This window comes from Borostomias antarcticus, assembly GCF_949987555.1.
Source record: "Borostomias antarcticus genome assembly, chromosome: 17".
Lineage (NCBI taxonomy): Eukaryota > Metazoa > Chordata > Actinopteri > Stomiiformes > Stomiidae > Borostomias > Borostomias antarcticus.
Genome location: NC_140250.1, coordinates 5,578,304 through 5,600,318, shown reverse-complemented (window position 1 = coordinate 5,600,318; position 22,015 = coordinate 5,578,304). Strand labels below are relative to the sequence as shown.

The following is a 22,015-nucleotide window of genomic DNA, read 5'->3' as shown; positions in this document are numbered from 1 at the left end:
TGGAGTGAAAGAAACTATTGATCTATTTGGTTATTGAATTGCCAGGAGCTTGTCTTGTCTGTGTGTGTTTGCTGCTGCAATACTGTAGCTAATGGGCATCCAAATAAACTAAACTAGACTGTAGATTTGATGAGATTGAGATCTTCAGGGGAACCCTGGCTGTAGACATGGAGAGAGCATCACATCATCGCCAGTGAGTGATTAGACAGCGTGTCACTGTGTAGGGAGGCGTGTCATTCTTTAATGGGCGAGGCTCATAGCTCGTTTGATGACTAACAGTTCATCAATGTGTGGGAGATGTTTGATCATGTTGTTATCTATGATGACGTTTTCTACGGACTCCGAGGCTCCTGCTTAACTGCTGGGTCGTTAATCACTCAGAAAACAAATTCCTTTGACCAGCCCAGCTCCAAATCACACTCACATGAGACACCCTCTGTTTTAGTTCTAACTTCGGCCTGGATTACACTACTGCGTTTGTTCATGTCTACGTTTTCAAACGGGGAAAGCGATCCGCCATTGAGGTGGGCTGTAGGGGATTCCCAGGGCAGTCTCTGCATCGAGTGCTCAGGCTTCTTGGCGGCAGAGGATTGCAGGAGGGGGGTTTGATGGTGTAGCGCGCCCCTTGGACACAAGCTTGGGGACTGATCCCTCCCGGTTGGGTCGCCCAGGTGAGGGTGTCTGAAGATCAAAGACCCGAAACACCCGATGACCCTGGGTTCATCCCTGATGATGTGTCCAAGGTGCACCATCTATGTGGATGGTGTTTCTTCTAATTAGCAATAAAGGCTATATTTTTCTGATCGGCTTCACCCTGCCCTCCCTCCAGGCCCTGCCCTCCCTCCAGGCCCTGCACGACTCCAGGGCGCTTAAGCGGGCCAGAAAGATCATGGCCGACGCCTCCCACCCGGCTACAGCCTCTTCACACCCTCTGGCAGGAGGCTGCACTCATCAAAGACCAAAACTGTTCAACACAGGAACAGCTTTTTCCCCACGGCCATCAACCTTATCAACAAGGTTCCCCTCTGACTCTCTCCCCCGCCCCCTGCAATGTCTGCACTAAACTGACTACTGGACTGACTCTTTTGTAGTCCAATTGCACTGATAGTTTTTGCACTATGTTTGTATCCTGTCCTGTCCTGTCCTGTCCTGTCCTGTCCTGTCCTGTCCTGTCCTGTCCTGTCCTGTCCTGTCCTGTCCTGTCTGTGCACTTGTCCATTGTTGTGTTGTTGTAAAGCACCATGGTGTTGCAAAAAAAATCCTACAGTACACATGGCAATACATTAATTCAAATTCTGATTCTGATTCTGAACAGTAACCAACAAATACATTTCCATCCTTATTTGTCTTCACTGTTTGGTGCGCATTCCCTGCTTTTAAAATAATATATTTTTGTGATGAATCCAAAAAGATCCCAAAATCTTAGCAATTGCTAGGCGCAAACGTAGGTCTTTTTTCAGTAGTGTAATCCAGGCCTTCATCTCTCTCTCTCTCTCTCTCTCTCTCTCTCTTTCTCTCTCTCTCTCTCTCTCTTGGACGCTTCCCCTTCTTTCTTCTGCTTTTGTGTCTAAGCCAGTGGGCTGGGCTAGGAACTCGTGAGGCAGGAAGGGAGTGTGTGCGTGTGTGTGTGTGTGTGTGTATAAACATGCTTCCCCTTGCATAACTGCATATCTCCTCACTCTCTGTCTTGTTCAGATCTGCAGCCTCCTCGTCCACAGCTGATAGGTAAGCTCCTTCTCACTACTCTAACTAACCTTTATGGTTTGCTAGTCTACTTCTCTCTCCCTTCCCTCCTCTCTCTCCACTTTCTCTCTCTTTTCCTTCTGTCTTTCTGTTTTCTTTTTTGGACTCAAATCCAGGACCAGTAACCTAGCCAGTGATTCTTCCTGCATGACATCACTCCTTTCTGAACGTCTCTATCTTGTGTAGCTCTTCGGTGGCGTAGCTAGTTAGAATGGGGTCTGTCACACCAGAGACCGGGGTTCAAATCCAGCCCTCGGCACTAACAATATACAACGCAGATGAGTTAAAGCCAGTCACTCTTGTATTCTCTTCTCAACGAGGTGTACTCGTGCAAGACTACTCGCACATGGCCTTGAGTTTGGTTAGTCAAATGACCTGTCAAAACCAAACAAATGGTGGTCAAATATTGAGTTGAGGATAAGGAGAAAGATAGTAAGATGATGTAAGTGTGCAGCGCTGTGTGACTGAGGCCAGACTGACTCACGTCATGTTGGCAGCATACTGTACATAACTGTCAATACAGTGAATGATCAGCCATCTTTGAATGCCTTATCCAGTCTATTCCTCTTAACCCTCATCCTCCTGACTGGGCCCTCACAGACCACAGAGCGAGGCTCTACTTTCTGACTGGGCCCTCACAGACCACAGAGCGAGGCTCTACTTTCTGACTGGGCCCTCACAGACCACAGAGCGAGGCTCTACTTTCTGACTGGGCCCTCACAGACCACAGAGCGAGGCTCTACTTTCTGACTGGGCCCTCACAGACCACAGAGCGAGGCTCTACTTGATGTCATATCTCACAGCTGCTTTATTCTATCATTCCAAATGTTCATGACAGTCAGTTTGTTCCTAATGATTTCATGCCCCCTGAACCCCTGCCCTTCTGTCACTTGTCACTTAACATTGGCTAGGTTTTAATTCCCTGTTCATTAAAGTCTTAAAAAGAATCCCATTGCTGAAAACACATAAAAATAACAACGTACTACTGAAATAATAACATACAGCTACTGTTCAAAGAATCAAAAATAAAATCAAAGAATACATTTATTAATCAAGCTAACAATTACAGTACTTCACACTGGAAATGGTAACTTTGTTGTATATATGCTTTGCACAATCTTAACAGGTAACAGTCAGCTAGTTGTCAGAACAGAGTGTCTTTAGCCTACATAAATGACTCAATCACACTCTGACGACTTGCACTAAATGGATCAGCCAGGGTGGCATAATCCTGACTTTTTTCAGAGTTTCTGATTGATTTTGCAAGGCTACTATCAGCCCTCTAGTTTACTGTGGTACAAAATAGATATATTGCACATACAAGCCTAAACAATGATGAATTCAGCCCACACATGATTAAATCATTAAAATTCTCAACTAAACTACAGTACAAAACGCTCACACTTGTAATCTACAAAGTAGCAGGAGGAAAAAGTTGCACATTTGGGCAACAAGTGACTGCTTGCCTCCACAACTTCTACGTGTCATCAAGTCACTTTTTTGGGGGGCTTTTCTTTTGAATGTCTCCAGACCAACAGGCTCTGAGCTCCAAACACACACACACACACACACACACACACACACACCAAGAACTGAGCTCCACACACACCGAGCTCTGAGTTCCACACACACACACACACACACACACACCGAGCTCTGTGCACCCCACACACACTGCTCTGAGCTCCACACACACCAAGCTCTAAGCTCCACACACACACACGCACCGAGCTCTGAGCTCCACAACACACACCGAGCTCTAAGCTCCACACACACACACACACACACACACACACACACACACACACACACACACACACACACACACACACAAACCACCTGCATACACATGCACCATCAATCAGCAAATTGCTCTCATATCCCTCCTCCCTCCCCCTCTCTCTCTCTCTCTCTCTCTCTCTCTCTCTCTCCCTCTCTCTCTGTCTGCTCTATGTTGTCTGCTCTCATGTTTCACTCCTCTGTCCAAATCACATGAGCGGCTGATTGGCTGGTTGACCCCGTCGCCATATCTGTGACCCCGCCATGTGTCTCCACCTCCTCCTTCACTGTCCATCTCTCTGTCCGTTCGTCCATCTGACCAGACCTGACAGATGCCGCGGGCAACTCCACTGCCCAGGGCTGAAGGGTCAGGCTCCACCCCCTGTCCGTCTGTCCACGCCCACCTGTGTGACGGCCGTGGCTAAGCGGCCTGATGTAACCCGGTGACACAAAGTCCTCGTGAGTCCTGAGTAGGTAGTTGGTTAAACTCACTCCCCCAGTATAAATACCATCCACGCTGATGAAGAGCTAGTTTTTTGGTTAAAACTGTCTGTCCCTCGGGAGACCCGGGTTCGAATCCCACCCTGGGCATGCCGAAGCATATGGGTTACACTGGTGCCGTGACCTGGATGCCAAGTGGATGTGGAATGAGTTTAGTGGGGTGAGTGTAACCAAGTGAAACGGAGTCACCAACTCCTCTACTCCTTTTCCTGAGTGGCCGACCACTGATGTGGGAGGGGTTGATGGGAAACAGGAAATCAATGTCTGCCATGTCACTGTCATTCACTGTGGAGTGAATGCTCACCAATGGGATTAGATGGTGTGCATGTTAATGGCCTCTCTCTCTCTCGTAACCTCTGTCTTCACTTCAGAGAAAAAGGGGGAAAACGACAGCTTGACCGGGGGGGAGGGGGGTGGAAGAGAGCGGGGGGAGACAGGAGAGAGAGAGAGAGAGAGATGTTCCCTCGCAGCCCCCGGCAGCATCAGTGCGTATTCATCCTGAGCGTGGTGTTTAGCGTTTGTCAGGAACCCGACTCCCCCCGCCCCCCCACGACGTCCCTGCTACATCCCCGCTACGGCCCGACCGGTATCATGGCCCCGGCTCCAGTTACCTCTCCCGTATAAGCTAACCAGGCCAGACTGGCCACCGCTGAACACTCCGCCCTCCCTCCATGGACGGGCTCGCTGCTCTGTCCTCTCTCTCTCTCACACACACACAAAAAAAAAAACACCACAGCGGACAGGAAGAATGGAGCCGGATTCAGACAGCGTGCCGGGTGGAGAGGGGATCATGCAGTTAAGTGGAACCGGGGCTTTCCCTTCCTTCCTTCCTGTTTATTTTTTCTCCAGCGGTTCGTTCCGGTTGTCCAGGCAGGGTAGCCCGGGTCAGACTGGGGTAGACGCACGAGTCGGTCTCTAAAAGGTCTCGCACGGCGAGACTAGACGAGAGGAATCTCGTCAAGCCTTCCACCACGGCCTACCTAGCCTCTCTGAGTGCGTTCAAATATTTACTCTTTCTTTCTTTTTCTTTCTTTCTTTCTTTCTTTCTTTCTTTCTTTCTTTCTTTCTTTCTTTCTTTCTTTCTTTCTTTCTTTCTTTCTTTCTTTCTTTCTTTCTTTCTTTCTCTCTCTCTCCCTCTCTTCTCCTTTTGTCTCTCCTCCCTCTCTCCCTCTCGCTCTCTCTCCCTCTCTCTCTACCTCCCTCTCCCTCCCTCTCTCTCTTCTCTGACAGCTGTTTTTACTACTTTGGCTAAAGAGGATCTGTGTAGATCTCTCTTGGTTAGCTAAAGAGGATCTCGGTAGATCTCTCTTGGTTAGCTGAAGAGGATCTGCCATCTTGTCAGGAAAGGGGAAAGCAGAGAACATAGAAATAATAGTAATCTGGTACGGTATCCAGGAAGGGACTTCCACGCTCTGGGACAACTGTGATGGGAGGAACAATATTGGTTCAGGTCAAGTTCAGTCTCATCCCCAGCATGATATAATAACTCAGAGGGCCTGTGAGAGACAGACTGTTTTACTCCAAGAAACACATGAGCTGCTGCAGACTTCCTGTGGTGCGGTCGCGGTAACTTCTGTTATCTTCTGATCTGGCTCATCCACCTACACCTACACCTACACCCACACACACACATACACACACACACACACACACACACACACACACACACACACACACACACACACACACACACACACACTCAAACACACAGTTAAGGGAGTTAACCCTGTTTTATCCCTTGAGTAGGCAGCAGGCCTCCAGGAGCGGAGCTTGTTAACCCCATGATTCACTGTGTTATGAAATACGTGTCTCGCGAAAAGCTCGCTAGTTCTAGCATAAACACATCCAAAGGTGAAGTTTGCACCAGAATCTGAGTCGTTAAGGTTAGAGTGTCTAGGCTGAGTCTCCATCTGTCTTCTTGTCTCCTTGTGTAGTGAGTTAGCTCTTTGTGTTTATTAGTTGGAGGGAGAGAGTCCGATATTAAAGATGTCAATGTCATTTTATTCATATAAACCATTCATACAAATCAATATACCACATAGAGCTTTCCATAAAAAGAGATGGATAAAAACATAAATTATATAAACACAGTGAGAACAGATTTACAAGAAAGTAAAATAATTTAAAATTAAAAGATAGTGTAAAATAGAATAAAAACTATAAAAACAGAATACAAATTAAGAACACTAGTTAGCTACTTGGTAAAAGAAAATGTTAAAAAGGTATGTTTTAAGATCTTGTTTAAAAGTTAACACGGTCTCAGACATTCTCAGGTCCTCTGGCAGGGTGTTCCAAAGACTGGAGGCATAAGAACTGAAGGCTGCCTCCCCATGCCTCTTAGTCCTGGCTCTAGGAACCACTAAAAGCTGCTGATCAGACATTCAAACATAAGTGTTTTTTGTGTGTAAATTCTATTTACGAGTGTTAAGTTCTCAATAAACTCATCGCAATAATCCAGTCATGTGATCATTTACAAGGAGCTATAGAAAATCCAATCCACCCTTATCAGCAACGTATCAGTAATGTCTGTTCAGTGGTGCCTGGCTGGGACAGAAACATGTCCAGAGCCACACCAAGATCATCATGGAGACAGGAGCCCACGCGCAACCTCAACTGTTGCTATTGTGAACAACAACAGCATTTTCATGTCTCACACTAGCATTAAGGAATCAGTGACTAGTTGGTGTTTAAATGGTAGAGAATCCCTGCTGACCAGTAATCCAGAGGTAATGACTGGTATTTTAAAAGACCCACCCTCTCATGTGACTGCTTGCCGTTTCCAGTGACTCAGCTGTTTCCAGTGACTCAGCTGTTTTAGTCAACTCTACTCTAAGGAGGCACACTTTCCTGATTCCCTTCCTCTTAAAATATTTTCATGAAAAAAAGCAATTTAAATGTTGGTGCACACATTCATTTCTAGAGCAGATATATGAATATCAGTGACTGGTCATGCACATGTGACAGGTTTGACCATCACATTAACTGATGTTCAAAGTAATATATTGTATCATCATTTTCATGAAGAATAAGCATGAGGCCTAATGTCTGTCAAATAGAAAAAAAAGTAAAGCGATAGATACTGCATTTCCACTGAACTATCCAGGACCAGTACCACACTGGCAGAGTTAAGAATGGAAGGACATAAATAAATAAATAATAATAATAAAAAATAATAATAATAATAATAATTATTATTATTATTGACAAACAATATCAATATCAAACAAAATACAATATAAAATGCTTTTCCATACTCAATTCAAACTATGAATCAAATTCGATAATTTCATCTTGCAATTCAATTAGCTTTTTTGCTTTTCTGCTTACATTACCCACCAACAAATATTACTGCTTACATTACCCACAAACAAATATTATACTGCTTATGTTACCCTCTAACAAATTAGCCTAGTTCCTGGTGTTCCACCTGCCTGAGTGTCTGTAGAACGGTCTAGCAAAGGCACGGCAGGCCCAACAATCCATGTAACATAAATAGAAGTAGATTTGAGTCTGATCATAAAGGTAGGCTACAACATTTGATTGGGCTGCAGTCATCATCCCTCCTCTGAATTAGAGCTCTGTGCGCGTCTCTCTGGCTGAAACCTTTCTGATAAGGGAGGAACCATATGAAGGATTTGTATATGAATGATTTCTCAATGATTTCATGTCAGGGCAGGGCGTGTGTTTTCCATGTCTAGCCAGAGAGAGACAGAGGAAGAAACAGAGAGCATGTGAGATATGATACAACGTTCCCATAGGAACACCTTAGGAACACCCTCTTTTGCAATGACATTAGTGACATATTGGTACAGTAGCCTATAGGCCAGCCTGGCATTCTGTTACATAACAATGGTCTTCAGGGAGCAACATGACCCCCTGTTCTACATCCTCTTCTTACTAGTGTGTGTGTGTGTGTGTGTGTTTGTAAATGTAACTGTATCTCTCTCTTCAGGCTGTGTGTGTTTGTCATGTACTGTATATGCGTACGTCTGACTCCATCCATGACTTCTGTGTGTGTGTGTGTGTGTGTTTACGTGCGTGTGTCTTCCAGCGGGAATAGTGATTCTGACCACTCCGATGTTTCTGCCGCTGTGTTTTATTCGACCTCCAGCTGAGACAGCCTTTTTCTCCGTCTCTCTCCTGACGCTCCCCTACGTCTTCCCAAGATTCCTCCAACAACCCGTCCCTCTTCCAAACCCCCCCCATGTCCCCCGACCCCGTCCTTCCCCCCGCGTCTCTACGCTCTCAGGGTCTGACTCTCCTCTTTTCCTGTCCCCCGGTCGTCCATCTCTCCGTCCGTCCGTCCCCTGACCCCGGTCTTTCCCTCTCTCCTCCCCCGTGCAGAATGCTCCATTTCCAGGAGGTGCCGGGCCAGTTCGGCCCCGAGGTCAGGGACCCGGGCCTGTGGGTCTGGAGGGTGGAGAAGATGAAGGCAGTGCTGCTGGAGCCGAACGAGGTGGGGGCCTTCTTTAGCGGAGACTCCTACCTGGTCCTGGACAACCGCGGCCACCAGGGGTCCGACCTGCACATGTGGATCGGTGAGTCTGGGACAGGGGTCGGGGGTCGGCGACCTTTACCATCAAAAGAGACATTTTTGGGGGCATAATAAATAAATAAATAAATAAATAATAAATTCTGACTGGAGCCACAAAACATTTGAGCCTTATAATGGAGGCAGCGGTTTTTTTTTTCAGGCCTGGTGGTACACATCCGTGGGGGTGGGAGGGGCTGAAGTCACTGGAGCTGACTGCTGTGTAAACTCCTGTGACCTCTGCTAGCATCGTCCGCTAGGCTAGCTGCTGCAGTGCTATTGTATTTGTGCAGCACTGACGAATACTAACTATACTGAGCTCTCTACAGTAACTATACTGAGCTCTCTACAGTAACTATACTGAGCTCTCTACAGTAACTATACTGAGCTCTCTACAGTAACTATATGAACTCTCTACAGTAACTATACTGAGCTCTCTACAGTAACTATATGAGCTCTCTACAGTAACTATACTGAGCTCTCTACAGTAACTATACTGAGCTCTCTCATTCTCCCTCTGACTCAGTCAAGTTGAAGGCGGCGTCTCTGAGTGTTGAATCCTCTCACGAAAATGTCCTATTCATCATTGCGTTTGTGCAACATACTATACTGAGAACAAGTTTCTAAGCATTGAAAAGGAGTTGTCACACGTTGCGGTAGACATCCTCAAAGTCAGAGCAGGTGTAGGCCGTGGTGACAGTCACACAGCTCAGCTCGGCTCCCAACTGAAGTAACCGCTACATCGGTGTAACTTCCTTTTTCAGTCCGGCAGCTGCTCCAGCCATTTGAATGAATTTTCAGACGTCCCTGATGTGGGAGAACAGTGCTGCAGGAGAATACTGTAAGAGATTATAGCTTTATAGGCTTCATAAAGCTGTCGTAAAGCTGTCATAATTACCTCTGCCCCAAACACAGTCGGCCATTCACCTCTATTCATTTTTTGGACTTAGGCTCAGGAGCGAAAAAATTCAACCCAGGTCTGTGCTCTCTGAGCACCATTTCTAGTTACTTATAAGATGCAATGAATGATAGAGGACATGCTTTTGTTAGTATGCAGGTTCTTCCGTGTTAAACTATGCTCAGGGACTGCATGTGAGGGGTTACTTGTAAGATGCCTCTCGTAAAATGAGTCCAGTCCTTGGTTGTAGTCCAGTCCTTGGTTGTAGTACAGTTCCTGGTTGGGATCCATTTCCTTGTGGTAGTAATTACTGCCCTGAGGTCGACCTTCTGGTCAATAATGGTCATGACACACAACCCAGGCGGATGACCCAACGCATAATTATGTGAGGAGAGAGATGGATGGGAGGATGAGAGAGGGAGAGAGAGAGAGAGAGAGAGACAGAGAGAGAGAGAAGGGGGAGATTGACAGAGAGGAGAGATCCCGAGGGGAAAAGGGACCGGCGGTTTTGTGTGGAGGGACATGAAATATTCAGGAGCGCTGTTACAGTACTCAAACGTGTGGTTGTTTCGGGCATGTGTCCGGTGCTTGGGTGACACTAAGTTGATTGTCACGGCATGGAGAGAGCTCTTCTTCAGTAGCCACCTGACCCTGCCCTTCCCCCGACACACACACACACACTCTCCCCTGCCTCTCACATGACCCCTGACCCCTGTGTTGTGGTTGTGTGTCCGTGTTGTGTTAGCTCCAGCGGTACGATTGTTGATACCCCGCTCTGGTCGCTCTGCTCACCTCTCTGTTCTCTCTTTCACCTCCCACTCTCACTACCAAATATCCATTCTATCTCTATCTCTCTCTCTCTCTCTCTCTCTATCTCTCTCTCTCTCTCTCCTTCCCTCTCACCCTCTGCCCATATCCTGTTCACTCTCCACCTTTGCTGGGTTTAGGTGTCGACGTCACATACAGACTAACAACCATTGATCAGATACTTTCTTCCCCCACACCTCTAATCTTCTCTGTCACCCCTGTCCTCCACTCCTCCTCTCCTACCCCCCCCCCCCCCCCCAGGTGTGAAGTCGTCTCGTGACGAGCAGGTGGCGTGCGCCATGCTGGCCACCCAGCTGGACAACTTCCTGGGCGGTGACCCCATCCAGCACCGGCAGGTCCAGGGCTACGAGTCGCCAGAGTTCATGGTGCTCTTCCCCAGAGGGGTCAGCTACAAGGTGCGGTCAAGACCCACACCGGCTCCACGGTCCTGGGGTCAACAAACTCTATATGATAAAGGGCATATTCCTTTGCTGACTGGCCTTATTATCTTAAATAGTCATGTTGTCCTAACATGAGAAAGCCAGGACACGTTTTCAGGAAATGCAGTGTTAATATAGTTTTATATCTATATTCTACATCCAGCAGAAAGTTGTGTTACTCATTTTATAAGACGTTATATGTGATAGTGAAGTCCTCTGAGGTTTCCTGGTTAGATCCTGTCAGCCATCTGAGGGAGATCTGATCATTCTGAGTTTCCTGTCGTCTGTTTTGTTTATCGCCCCTCTTATGACTCACTTTAAATCCCAGCTCACATGTTTTAAAATATTTTCTCTCTCTCTTTAACAAAAACACGTGCACACACTTCTTAACCCCCTCACACACACACACACACACACACACACACGCACACACACACACACACACAATCATACACTACCCCAACCCTGCACCCCACCCCCCAACACGCACACACACACACACACACACACACACACACACACCCTGTACCAGGAGGGCGGCGTGGAGTCTGGGTTCCGGCGGCAGGCGGGGTCCAGCCCGGTGCAGCGTCTGTACCAGGTCAAGGGGAAGAGGAACATCCGGGCCAGGGAGGTGGCGCTGGGCTGGGAGAGCTTCAACAAGGGAGACTGCTTCATCCTGGACCTGGGGGAGGTGAGGGACACACACAGCTCCCTGCTCATTACAAACACTTCAAATATCAACTAACTGCCCACTGCAACTCTGTTGATATGCAACAATTGGTTCTGGTTGTGCTTAAGGTTATGGTAAGGTTATGTTATGGTATGGTTATGGTTATGGTTATGGTCATGGTCATGGTCATGGTCATGTTCATGGTCATGGCTATGGTTATGGTTATGGTCATGGTCATGGTTATGGTTATGGTTATGGTTAAGGTTATGGTTAGGTTATAATTAGGTTATGGTAAGGTTATGGTTATGGTTGACGGTAAACGTGACCACACAGCTAGTTGAACATATGTTCATACAGTAACTAATGGAACAGGGATATTACATGAATTCATCGAGACCTGAAGATGATGGCCTCCTCTTGTGTGTATGTGTGTGTGTGTGTATGTGTGTGTATGCGTGTATGCATGTGCGTATGCGTGCGTGTGTGCGTGTCTCCATCGTAAACCCAGACCATCGTATCGTGGACCGGCTCTCAGGCCAACATGTTTGAGAAGCAGAAGGTGCGAGAGATCGCCGCTCTGATCCGCGACACGGAGCGGCACGGGAAAGCCCGCATCACCGACATCAGCGAGGGGGAGGAGACGCCCGAGATGCTGAAGGCAAGATGGCGGCAGCTCTTAACGAGCACTGTAGTCTGTCAACGCAAACAAATAAAAACAAACAAACAAATACACTGACCGGAAATGGGTTGGTAATCAGATTAATTTAGGCTTCCAGCAGGATTGTGAGGCTGTTATGACATTAATCTACTATACAGAACAAATCGATGGTTACGTATTGTAACCCTAGTTCTATGAGTGGAGCGGAGCCCCACAGGGCTAGCTCCTATTGGCTAGCGAAACCCAGCTAGCTACATTGACTGAAGAAAAAAACATACACGCACCTGTGTCCAACCAGGTCCGGTGCACCACTGTATAAGCGGGCTACGCCCGCACATCTGCTCCTAACCGAAATTTTCAGCGAGCAGACTGCGGGGCAGCAAGTCTGTTCCCTGTGGGGCTCCGCTCCACTCATAGAACTAGGGTTACAATACGTAACCATCGTTCTATTTCGTGGAGCTCCGCCCCACAGGGCTAGCTCCTATTGGCATAAGCGGAGCTACACGACCGCACCATACACTCTTGCTGGCCCCAGTAAGGGAACCAGTCAGGACACAAGCCAGGGCTCCAAGGCGAGACCATACTAACAGTTGATCCGACCCAAGCACTGGCCCCACCCCGCCACACTCAGTCTATCACAGCCGAGGGCAAGGAGAGGTACGTGGGGCGAGAGCTGGACCAAAGCGGTTACTCCGTAACAAGCCCGTCCCAGCCTCACACATAAACAGGAACGGAACGTCACTAGACGGGCCCGCTCCTACCTTAGCTGAACCGGTGAGACCTGAGTGAGTCACGTCTGCTTTCCTAGCAGGAAAAGACCCCGCGGCTCAAACCGGTTCTCCAGTAGCGGCGAGACCTGCCATGGTCAATTCTGACTCTTTCACAGAAGACCCGGCGACTCGAGCCGAACACCTACATGAAAAATCCTGTCTAACGCTGGCTCGCACCGGCGGCTGTGTTTAGCACAGATGACGCCACAGAGACAGAGGACATGGATAAAAGGTAATAACGGACAAAAGGAGACGGGGACGACCAAGTCGCCGCCGCACAGATGTCCTCCACTGACACACCATTGAACAGGGCAACTGACGTGGCCACACCCCTTGTGGAGTGTGCCCGAACAGCACCAGGCAGAGGACGACCCGCAGTCACGTAAGACTGGGCGATGCCCTCACAGATCCAATGGGAGAGACGCTGTTTCGACAACGGAGAACCCACCTTCCCTGGGCCGTGGCAAACCAACAACTGGGGGGTGGTGCGGACCGCAGCCGTGCGCTGGACGTAACACATCAACGCACGCACAGGACACAACAAATGCAGGCGGGCCTCTTCCTCGCTCGCATGAGGTGGAGGATAGAAGGCTCCCAGCTCCAAATCCCGTGCCCTATAGGCGCCCCGGACCACCTTCGGAACGAAAGATGGATCCGTGCGCAACACAGCTTTGCTCCCATCACCCGTGATGAGAAAAACTGTCAACGCCCTCAGATCACTGACCCGCTTGCCCGACGTCAGAGCAAGGAGCAGCGCGGTCTTAATCGACAGCCACTTGAGAGATATCCGCTCCATTGGTTCGAACGGCGCTTTACATAGCGCATCCAGAACCAAGAGCAAATCCCAAGGCGGCGCCGCAGCCTTACGCACAGGGCGAAGACGGCGCGTGCCGGCCAGGAAGCGTTTAACCAGGGGATGCCCGAAAACCGTAGTTTTGGCGAACCCCTCATGGCATGCGGAAATAGCACACGCATACACCTTGATAGTGGATGCTGCCAAACCGCCACCATGACCCATCAGGTGCTGAAGGAATTCCAAAATCGCCTCGACCGAGCATGACTCGGGAGCGAAGTCCCTTTCCTCACACCAACGCGCAAAAGCAGCCCATTTGCCAGAGTAAACCAAGGCAGTGGAAGCCGCGCGCGCGCTCTGAATTGTACAGATCACGGCCGGAGAGAGTCCCCTATCAGACAATCTCCGCCGTTCAAGAGCCAGGCCACCAGCGGCCGTCCCAAGACTGGAGGTGCGCAAATTGAGCCCTCCGCCTGGGACAGAGCGTTCGTCCAATGAGGGATGTGCCACGGTTCTACAGTAGTCATGGCCATCACTTCTGCATACCATCTCGCCCAGTGGCGGTCCGGCGCTACCAGTATCACTGATGCACCCTCCGACCGCACCCTGGCCAACAATGGTAAAATCAGCCCCATCGGCGGGAAAGCATACAGCAGCGCCCCCGGCCAGGGGGCATGCGCGAACGCATCCACGCCCAGCGGAGGCTGGTCCTGCTGTCTCAGAGAGAACCAGAGGGGACACTTCGCGTTCTCTCTCGAAGCAAAGAGATCCACCCCTGCTCTGCCGAACCGGGTCCAGAGCTGAGCCACTACCTGAGGATGTAGGCTCCACTCGTCCGGGTGAGGCCCGCCCCGAGACATCAGGTCCGCCCCGACGTTCAGACGGCCGGCAATGTGCCGCGCTGTCAGTGACCGGAGATTGACATGAGCCCATCGCCACAGCGTTACCGCCAGACGGTGAAGCGCTGGCGAGCGGACTCCCCCTTGTCGGTTGACGTAAGCTACTGTGGTCTGGTTGTCTGACCGCACCAGCACATCGCGCCCCTGTACCAGGTGTACAAAGTGGCGCAATGTCAGTAGCACCGTCTCCAACTCCAGGAGGTTGATGTGGCGCCGTTCTCCGACGGCCCACAAACCACCTACGGCCTGGGACAGACATGTACCACCCCAGCCGCTTAGAGACGCGTCTGTGAAGACAGCGACGTGAGCCGACACCCTGCCTATTGGAACACCGTGCGCTATTACGCGCCGGTCCCTCCAATAGTCGAGGTCTGCTGACAACGACCCCGGCATCCGTACAAGGCGCCGTCTGTGCCTCACAGGGTCCAGACGAAGCCGCGCGAACCATCTCTGCACGCACCTCATGTGAAGAAGGCCCAGTGACACTACCACATGGGCGGCTGCCATGAGACCCAGAAGGCGCATGACCGACAGAACCGCGATCTTTCGAGAAGGACGGCAAACACTGAGACTCTTCTCCAGTGTTTCCCTCCTTGAATCGGATAGCCGTGCTCTCATGGCGCTCGTGTCCAGATTGATACCTAGGTAAACAATCTGACGGGCCGGCCACAGAGCACTCTTCTCCCAGTTGATTGCAAACCCCAGGTCGGTGAGATGCCGCACCACCGTGGCGGTATGCATCAGAGCCAACAAAGGCGACGGAGCCAGTACCAGCAGGTCGTCCAGGTACGCCAGGATCCTGATGCCCTGCCGGCGCAGTGGCCTCAACGCCGCCTCCACACAATTGGAGAAGGTTCTGGGGGCGAGCGCATATCCAAACGGGAGTCTGGTATATTCGTACGCCACACCCAGGTAGGCGAAACGCAAAAACTTCCGATGCCGATGAGCTATCGGTATGTGGAAGTAAGCGTCCTTGAGGTCTATGCTGGTGCAAAAATCGCCGGGAAGGAATGCCTCCAGCATTTGTCGCACCGTAAGCATATGGAACTTCAGATTCGCCACCGTTTTGTTGAAAAGGCGGAGGTCCAAAATTGGCCTCACGCCCCCCGTCTTCTTTGGCACGAGGAAGTAGCGGGAATAAAATCCCTCGTCCCTCTGGCCTGACGGGACCACAGTTACCGCTCCCTTCGCCATCAGTTCTGCAATCTCTGCTGACAGAGCGGCAGCCTGAGCGGGACGCGGTATCACTGTCTCCACTACGCCCATGAAGGGCGGTGGGGGGCAACAAAACTGAATGAGATACCCTTCCCGTAGAACACGCTGCAACCAGCTGTCCAGGAGACATCTCTCCTGCCAGACTGTGAAGCGGTTGGAAAGAGGTTGTGCCGGAGATCGCGGGAACAGATCGAGGAACCTGCCATAGTTCAATTTGGCCCTGACCGCCACCGGACAGCTGAGAAACTCTGCTGTCCTGGCCCAAGGCGGGCCACCCTCGAAAGGGAGATGAAAAATCCCCATTGGGAGTTCCATGTCCCTGAACAGCGCGAGAATGAATGGCATTCCTGTCAAGAAGCACTTCATTCACAAAAAGAGGAAGTGAGCCGACACCGTCCGCATTGCTAACAAGCCGCCGTCGCTCATCCCATTGAGAGAAAACGGCGGAGTGTTGCAATGCGGGAAGCCCCGCCTTCTCATTTGCATGATCTGGCAAGGTGCCGTCTTTCGCAGACCGACTAGACGGGACATGAGAGGCGGGCAGTGTTAAATAGCCAGCCGAGGCAGTAAACACGGAAGTATTCTCACTGACCGGTGAGCGTGAAAACTCTCTACCTGTCGAACACACAGGGAGAGGCTCGAACGCTCGGCCCGAATGAACGAACGCCGTCTGGGGGTCTAGCGCATCTTTTTCGCCGCTAAACCCCGCCAGCGGTCGGTCCCGAGAAAACTTCGAACAGGGCAGTACAGCCATAGCACTTGGCCTGGGCGCACACATCCCCTCTGTTAAAAACCCAACCGGTCTGTTTAGAACAGGGGCGGCGAGACCTGCCGTGGTCAAATCTGACTTTCTCACAGAGGACCCGGCGGCTCTAGCCGAATATATTACATTCGCTGAACCGGCGAGAGCTGCGCGCGTCACGTCTGCTCTCTTTGCAGGAAAAGACTCCGCGGCTCGAGTCGGTGTACCAGCTGCGGCGAGACCTGCCATGGTCAATTCCGACTTTTTCACGGAAGACCCGGTGGCTCTAGCCGAATACATCACATCAGCTGAGCCGGCGAGCCCCGCGTGAGTCACGTCTGCTTTAGCAGGAAAAGACTCCGCGGCTCGAGCCGGTCTCCCAGCTGCGGCGAGACCTGCCGTGGTCAATTCTGACTCTTTCACAGAAGACCCAGCGGCTCTAGCCGAGAACATTACAGTAGTTGAAAAGGGAGGAGATGCGGACTGCACATTACAACCAGCTTGATAACGTTGCATCGTGTTTGTTTTATTGAACAGGGAAACTTGCTCACCGCCGCTCTTAACAGAGCGTGGTGTGGACACAACACAGTCACGCAACTCCACGCACCGTCAATAGGTGCGCCTCTTCCTACCCCAAGCCGGAGGCGGAGCGGTGGGCGCGCTTGAAGACGCCGGACCGGTCCCGGCACCCTGGGCGGGGTAGGCAGGGGGAGGTCGCGGGGGAGGAGCCGCGTGCGCAGTCCAGGAGCCCGGGCGAGCCGGTCCATGGGCCGCAGCGGGGCGGGACCCCGTGGCAGGTTGTTTAGTCTTGTGTGTCCGCCGGCGCTTGCTCCCAGTCGCGGCAGCATCAGCCGGAGCACGCGGACGTGCCGGCACACTGCGCTCCCCCGGAGCCGCGAGATGGCGAGCGAGGAGGAGCCGGTCCTGCTCCTGGCTGCGACACTGCTCCAGGATGTTAGACACAGCTGCCCCAAACAACCCCTCCCTACTGACCGGTGAGTTGAGGAGGACACTCTTGCTTTCCTCGCGCAGACGGGTCAGGGAGAGCCATAGGTGGCGCTGCTGCACCACCGACGTGGCCATCACTCCACCCAGACAGGAGGCGGAGATTCTCACAAGCTGAGCCACAGCTCCGGCGGCTTCGGCCATCTCCGCTCTCCTGTCTTCATCCATAGAGGGGGGGGTTTGCTCCGTAGCTAGCTGGCCGATGTAAATGGCCAGCATAGCAATGGAGGAGGAGGCAGCCACGGCCTGCGCGGCCAGAGAAAAACCTTTGTCGGCCAAGGACAGGGTTGTCTTGTCTTTGACGTCCGGCATGAGAGGCTTCCTGGCCGAGCCCCAGGCGGAGGAACCAGGCACCAGGACCGCTGCAATGTCGGGTTCCAGAGGAGGAGAGCCGATAGCTGCTACGTCAGTCCAGCCGGTTACCCTCGTAGCTCTGCTGAACTGGCGAAGCGGACCTCTGATGGCCAACGGCCGCTCCCATTCAGCCTCGACGAACGCCTCCAGGTCAGGCATAGCCGGCAGGAGACGAGGAGCAGGCTGAGAGGGACGCCCGTAGCAGACGGAGCTCCACAGTGGGAGCCCCGTAGTCGCAGCAGCCTCCGGGACGGAGATACCGAGGTGATGCGCGGCTCTCTCCAGCAGCCGGGGCAGGTCGCGATCGAAGGAACCCCGCCCCGGGAAGGAGGCGCCACTAGCCGTAGTGGCTTCCGACGCAGAGAGAACCTCGTCTTCCCCGGAGAGCTCATCCTCATCATCCGTAGGCGCGAGGGAGGTAATCGGGGCCGCCGGTTGTTGCGGGGGCGCGCCGATGTCCTCGCCGACCAGCTGGACCAGACCTTCAGTCTCCAGCGGCGGCGGAGCGAAGAAATGCGCCCGGAGCATCCTCTCCATGGGGTCCAGGAGGGCGCAGATCTCGCAGGCGGGGGACGGAGCCAGACCCGCTCTGGCGTGCTGCGGCCCCAGACAGCGGAAGCAGAGGTGGTGTCCCACGTCGCTGTAGCGGGAGCCGCAGACACAGAAACGATCCGGCGGATCCATCGGCACCGGCAGGGGGTCATCTAGGGACGCCGCCAGGTCCGCTTGGGTCCGCTGAGTAGACATCTTCTGATCTTCTCCAGTAGCAATGCGAGCTGAAAATTTCGAAGGAGCAGATGTGCGGGCGTAGCCCGCTTATACAGTGGTGCACCGGACCTGGTTGGACACAGGTGCGTGTATGTTTTTTTCTTCAGTCAATGTAGCTAGCTGGGTTTCGCTAGCCAATAGGAGCTAGCCCTGTGGGGCGGAGCTCCACGAAATAGAACTACACTGAACCCCTGTGCCGCCCTCGTTTGATTGACAGGTGCTAGGACCAATGCCGGAGCTGGTGGAGAGCACCCCGGAGGAGGACAGCAAAGCCGACGTCTCCAACTCCGCCTCCCTCTACAAGGTAGCTGCAGCTCTAGTCTCGCATAGCCAGACCTATCTCCACACTTCGTTTACGCTGTGCCAGCGCCGGAGACAGGTCTGGTTGGACATATTACCATTCTGCAATAGGGGGGAAAAAACGCAGTATTTCTTTAAACCAATCACAGTCGTCTTGGGCGGAGCCAGCCCCGGACGCAGCGACGGTGCTCTTGTAAAATAGTCTGGATCGAATCTGATTGGTGCCGAGAGAAATTCTCGGCCCGAATCAGATTAATTTGCGTCGCCAGTCTCGCCACTGATTGGGCAGTGTGACAACGAATGACAAAGTTTATTGCCAAAACCTACATCCGTTGAGTCAGACTACTGCAGCTCAAACACCATCAAACCATCACTGTCTTAGTAACATCATGAATGTGTCTTTACCTTACGTAGATGTAGCCAAATTAGACCAAGATAATTTTAAGAGGTGTTTGTTCTGATACAGCATCATACACCTGTTAATCAATTACTAGACTTTTTATAAGCATACAAAATGGCCTCTCCGCCCATAGAACTGATAGCAGTGACCTGTGTGTTCTCCCCAGGTGTCCGACGCCACCGGCTCCATGAAACTGACCAAAGTCTCAGAGAAGAGTCCGTTTGCCAAGGATCTGCTGGTACGAGATGACTGCTTCATTCTGGACAACGGCGCCAACGGAAAGATCTTCGTCTGGAAAGGTGAGGAAATGCTCGACCCTCAAAACTAACCACTGCGTGCAATGTCTGTAAGGGGTTGTGTTCGTGTCCGCTCTGTGCAAACGTTATTGTTTGTAGGCCTACAGTAAAAATGTAACTTGACATTATAATGAGAACAGGTTGAGACATGTTTTCATCTGTGATAAACAGGCAGCGGGGCCAATGCGGCGGAGAAGAAGGAGGCCCTTAAGATGGCCGATGACTTCATCCGACAGATGAACTACCCCATGATGAAAACGCAGGTGAGTCACTCCCCTGGGAACCAGCCAAAAGGTTTGCGTCCTGTTGTTTGAAGTGCAGTAGAGCAGCTTAGCCACAGTACTTTTACAGGTGCCAGACCTGGATACTGTAAAGCATTTGTTTCGTTCATTGGTGAAGTTAGGGGTTGTGGGGCTCATTTGAATTTATCGTCTTTAGACACCTTTGATCACACATACTGTAGTTTTTGTTTTTTAGTTAGAGTACAAAAATCTGAAATATAGTAGCCTAATTGAGATTGAAACTTAAAATACACTATTTTGCCATTAAGGCCACGTTCAGCAATGCAGATGTCCATGCTTATCACTGCCCTGTCAATATCAAACGCCACCCAGCATGAGCAGAACACAAAGCTCTCACACCAAGGCCACTTCAGCCAATCAGATCAAACACAGTTGCCAGCATGTCATTCTGTGCTTAACAAAGCCATTGGGCAACAGCTGAGGCTGTGACCCTGCCAGGGTAAATACATGTATCAGAATGATTCACCTGATAAAACTCTTAACCCGGGTGTCAACCTTTGTCCTGTCTTCCAGGTGGAGATACTGCCTCAGGGGAGGGAGACCGTCATCTTTAAGCAGTTCTTCAAGAACTGGAACTAGAGAGTTGGACACGGAATTTACTCAAGTGAATTTTGCACTCTGATACAAGATCTGTGTATTCTGTTTATTTATGATAAACAATAACATCTGATTAACAATAACATCTGATAAATAATAACATCTCAACGTATCCTCCTCAACGACCAGAAGCATCTCAACATCAGTAACCTATATATTTTTTTTATATGTATTTACTTGTATGTATATATTTAAGGACAATACTCCTAGATTCAAACAACTGTTTGCGAAAGGGCAAAGGTCAAATCCGTCAATTAAAGTGAGAGCACAAACATGTTGATTTAGCAATGCTTATTTAAAATGTTCGCATTGTAAGTGGCGTAGAGTGCCCACTGGTGTTTTATCTTTAAAGTGGTCTCATTTAGAGGTTATCAAAGTCAAGACCACATTCCACTGTGTCTGTGGTAAAATGGTTCAATTTTGTCTTTTTTATATTTGTTGAAGATCAAGAAATAAAAATGGAAATGTTCTGGTCAAATCTGACCAATTTACAGCTTTTCCAAATCACAAATATTGTGTTGAGACCTTGTGTTCCTCCACAAAACACTACAATAAGCGGGGCAGCAACAAACAAGAAAAACGTTAAATAAATACATTTTATGTTTGTTGTTATTTTCTTAGCAAGCATTACTCAAGTTAGAATTTACATAACATGGATTCCCCAAGGTAATGTATATGGTTACTGATGTCTGATACTGATACTGATTCATATATGACTAGGGACACACGAGATTCATTAGTTCACCTTAGTAAGACACGTGAAATCTCACATATGGTACATGGGACAATATAGATTTGTAAAAGAATGGCCACTTTCATAGTGAAGACAACACAAAAACAAACTGGAAGATTCTAATATTTGTTTATAAAGGCAGAGGTATATTGTATTTATATAAACCCCTGATAAAAACATTAACCTCTCCTCTATTGCTGTTGTTAAAAACAATACAGTTAATGTTATTGGGATACAGACCCACGATACTGTAGGTCAAATGCTCTCTCACACACCTCTCTAATACAAGCTGTGATTTATTGACCTGCTTGATGGAATGATGCCAAACCTGCAAACTTGTATTAAACATTAACAAACGTCCACCATGCAGACCCAGTCAAATGCTCAGGTTATTTGATAATGTTTCAAATACTATTTTTCCCAGACCTGTCTGGTTATCATCATGAGACAACCTGTTCTGGCTGATTGATCTGCTTGATGGAAGGGTGCCAAATTTGCAAACTTATTTTAAACATTAACAACCAACAGAACCCTTTGAAAAGGTGGAGCGTGTCGCTACTGTTGGGCTCAGTAAAGAAAACATTGTTTACTGTGTGACGTTAGTGTCACCAAGTTACAATATGGTCTGGCTTCACCTTTACCCCAGTCTCTGAGGAGGGGGGGGACTTTGCTTAGTTGACACCTACATTGGACACACACACACACACACACACACACACACACACACACACACACACACACACACACACACACAGACACACCTTCCGAGGTCTACCACTAACCACTGGTACTCTACACCATAAAGGTGTGTGCG

General features: G+C 50.1%; 1 protein-coding gene across 1 annotated transcript; it reads left to right on the top strand.

Annotated features, from left to right (window-relative positions):
- Window positions 1-1,692: 1,692 nt before the first annotated feature.
- On the top strand, window positions 1,693-20,844 carry capgb (capping protein (actin filament), gelsolin-like b). Its single transcript, XM_084451753.1, has 9 exons — window positions 1,693-1,725; window positions 8,368-8,561; window positions 10,521-10,675; window positions 11,232-11,390; window positions 11,878-12,027; window positions 18,791-18,877; window positions 19,440-19,572; window positions 19,741-19,832; window positions 20,385-20,844. Exons 2-9 carry the CDS (start codon window positions 8,369-8,371, stop codon window positions 20,448-20,450), a joined length of 1,035 nt encoding a protein of 344 aa, XP_084307879.1. The 5' UTR covers window positions 1,693-1,725; window position 8,368; the 3' UTR covers window positions 20,451-20,844.
- Window positions 20,845-22,015: the final 1,171 nt, after the last annotated feature.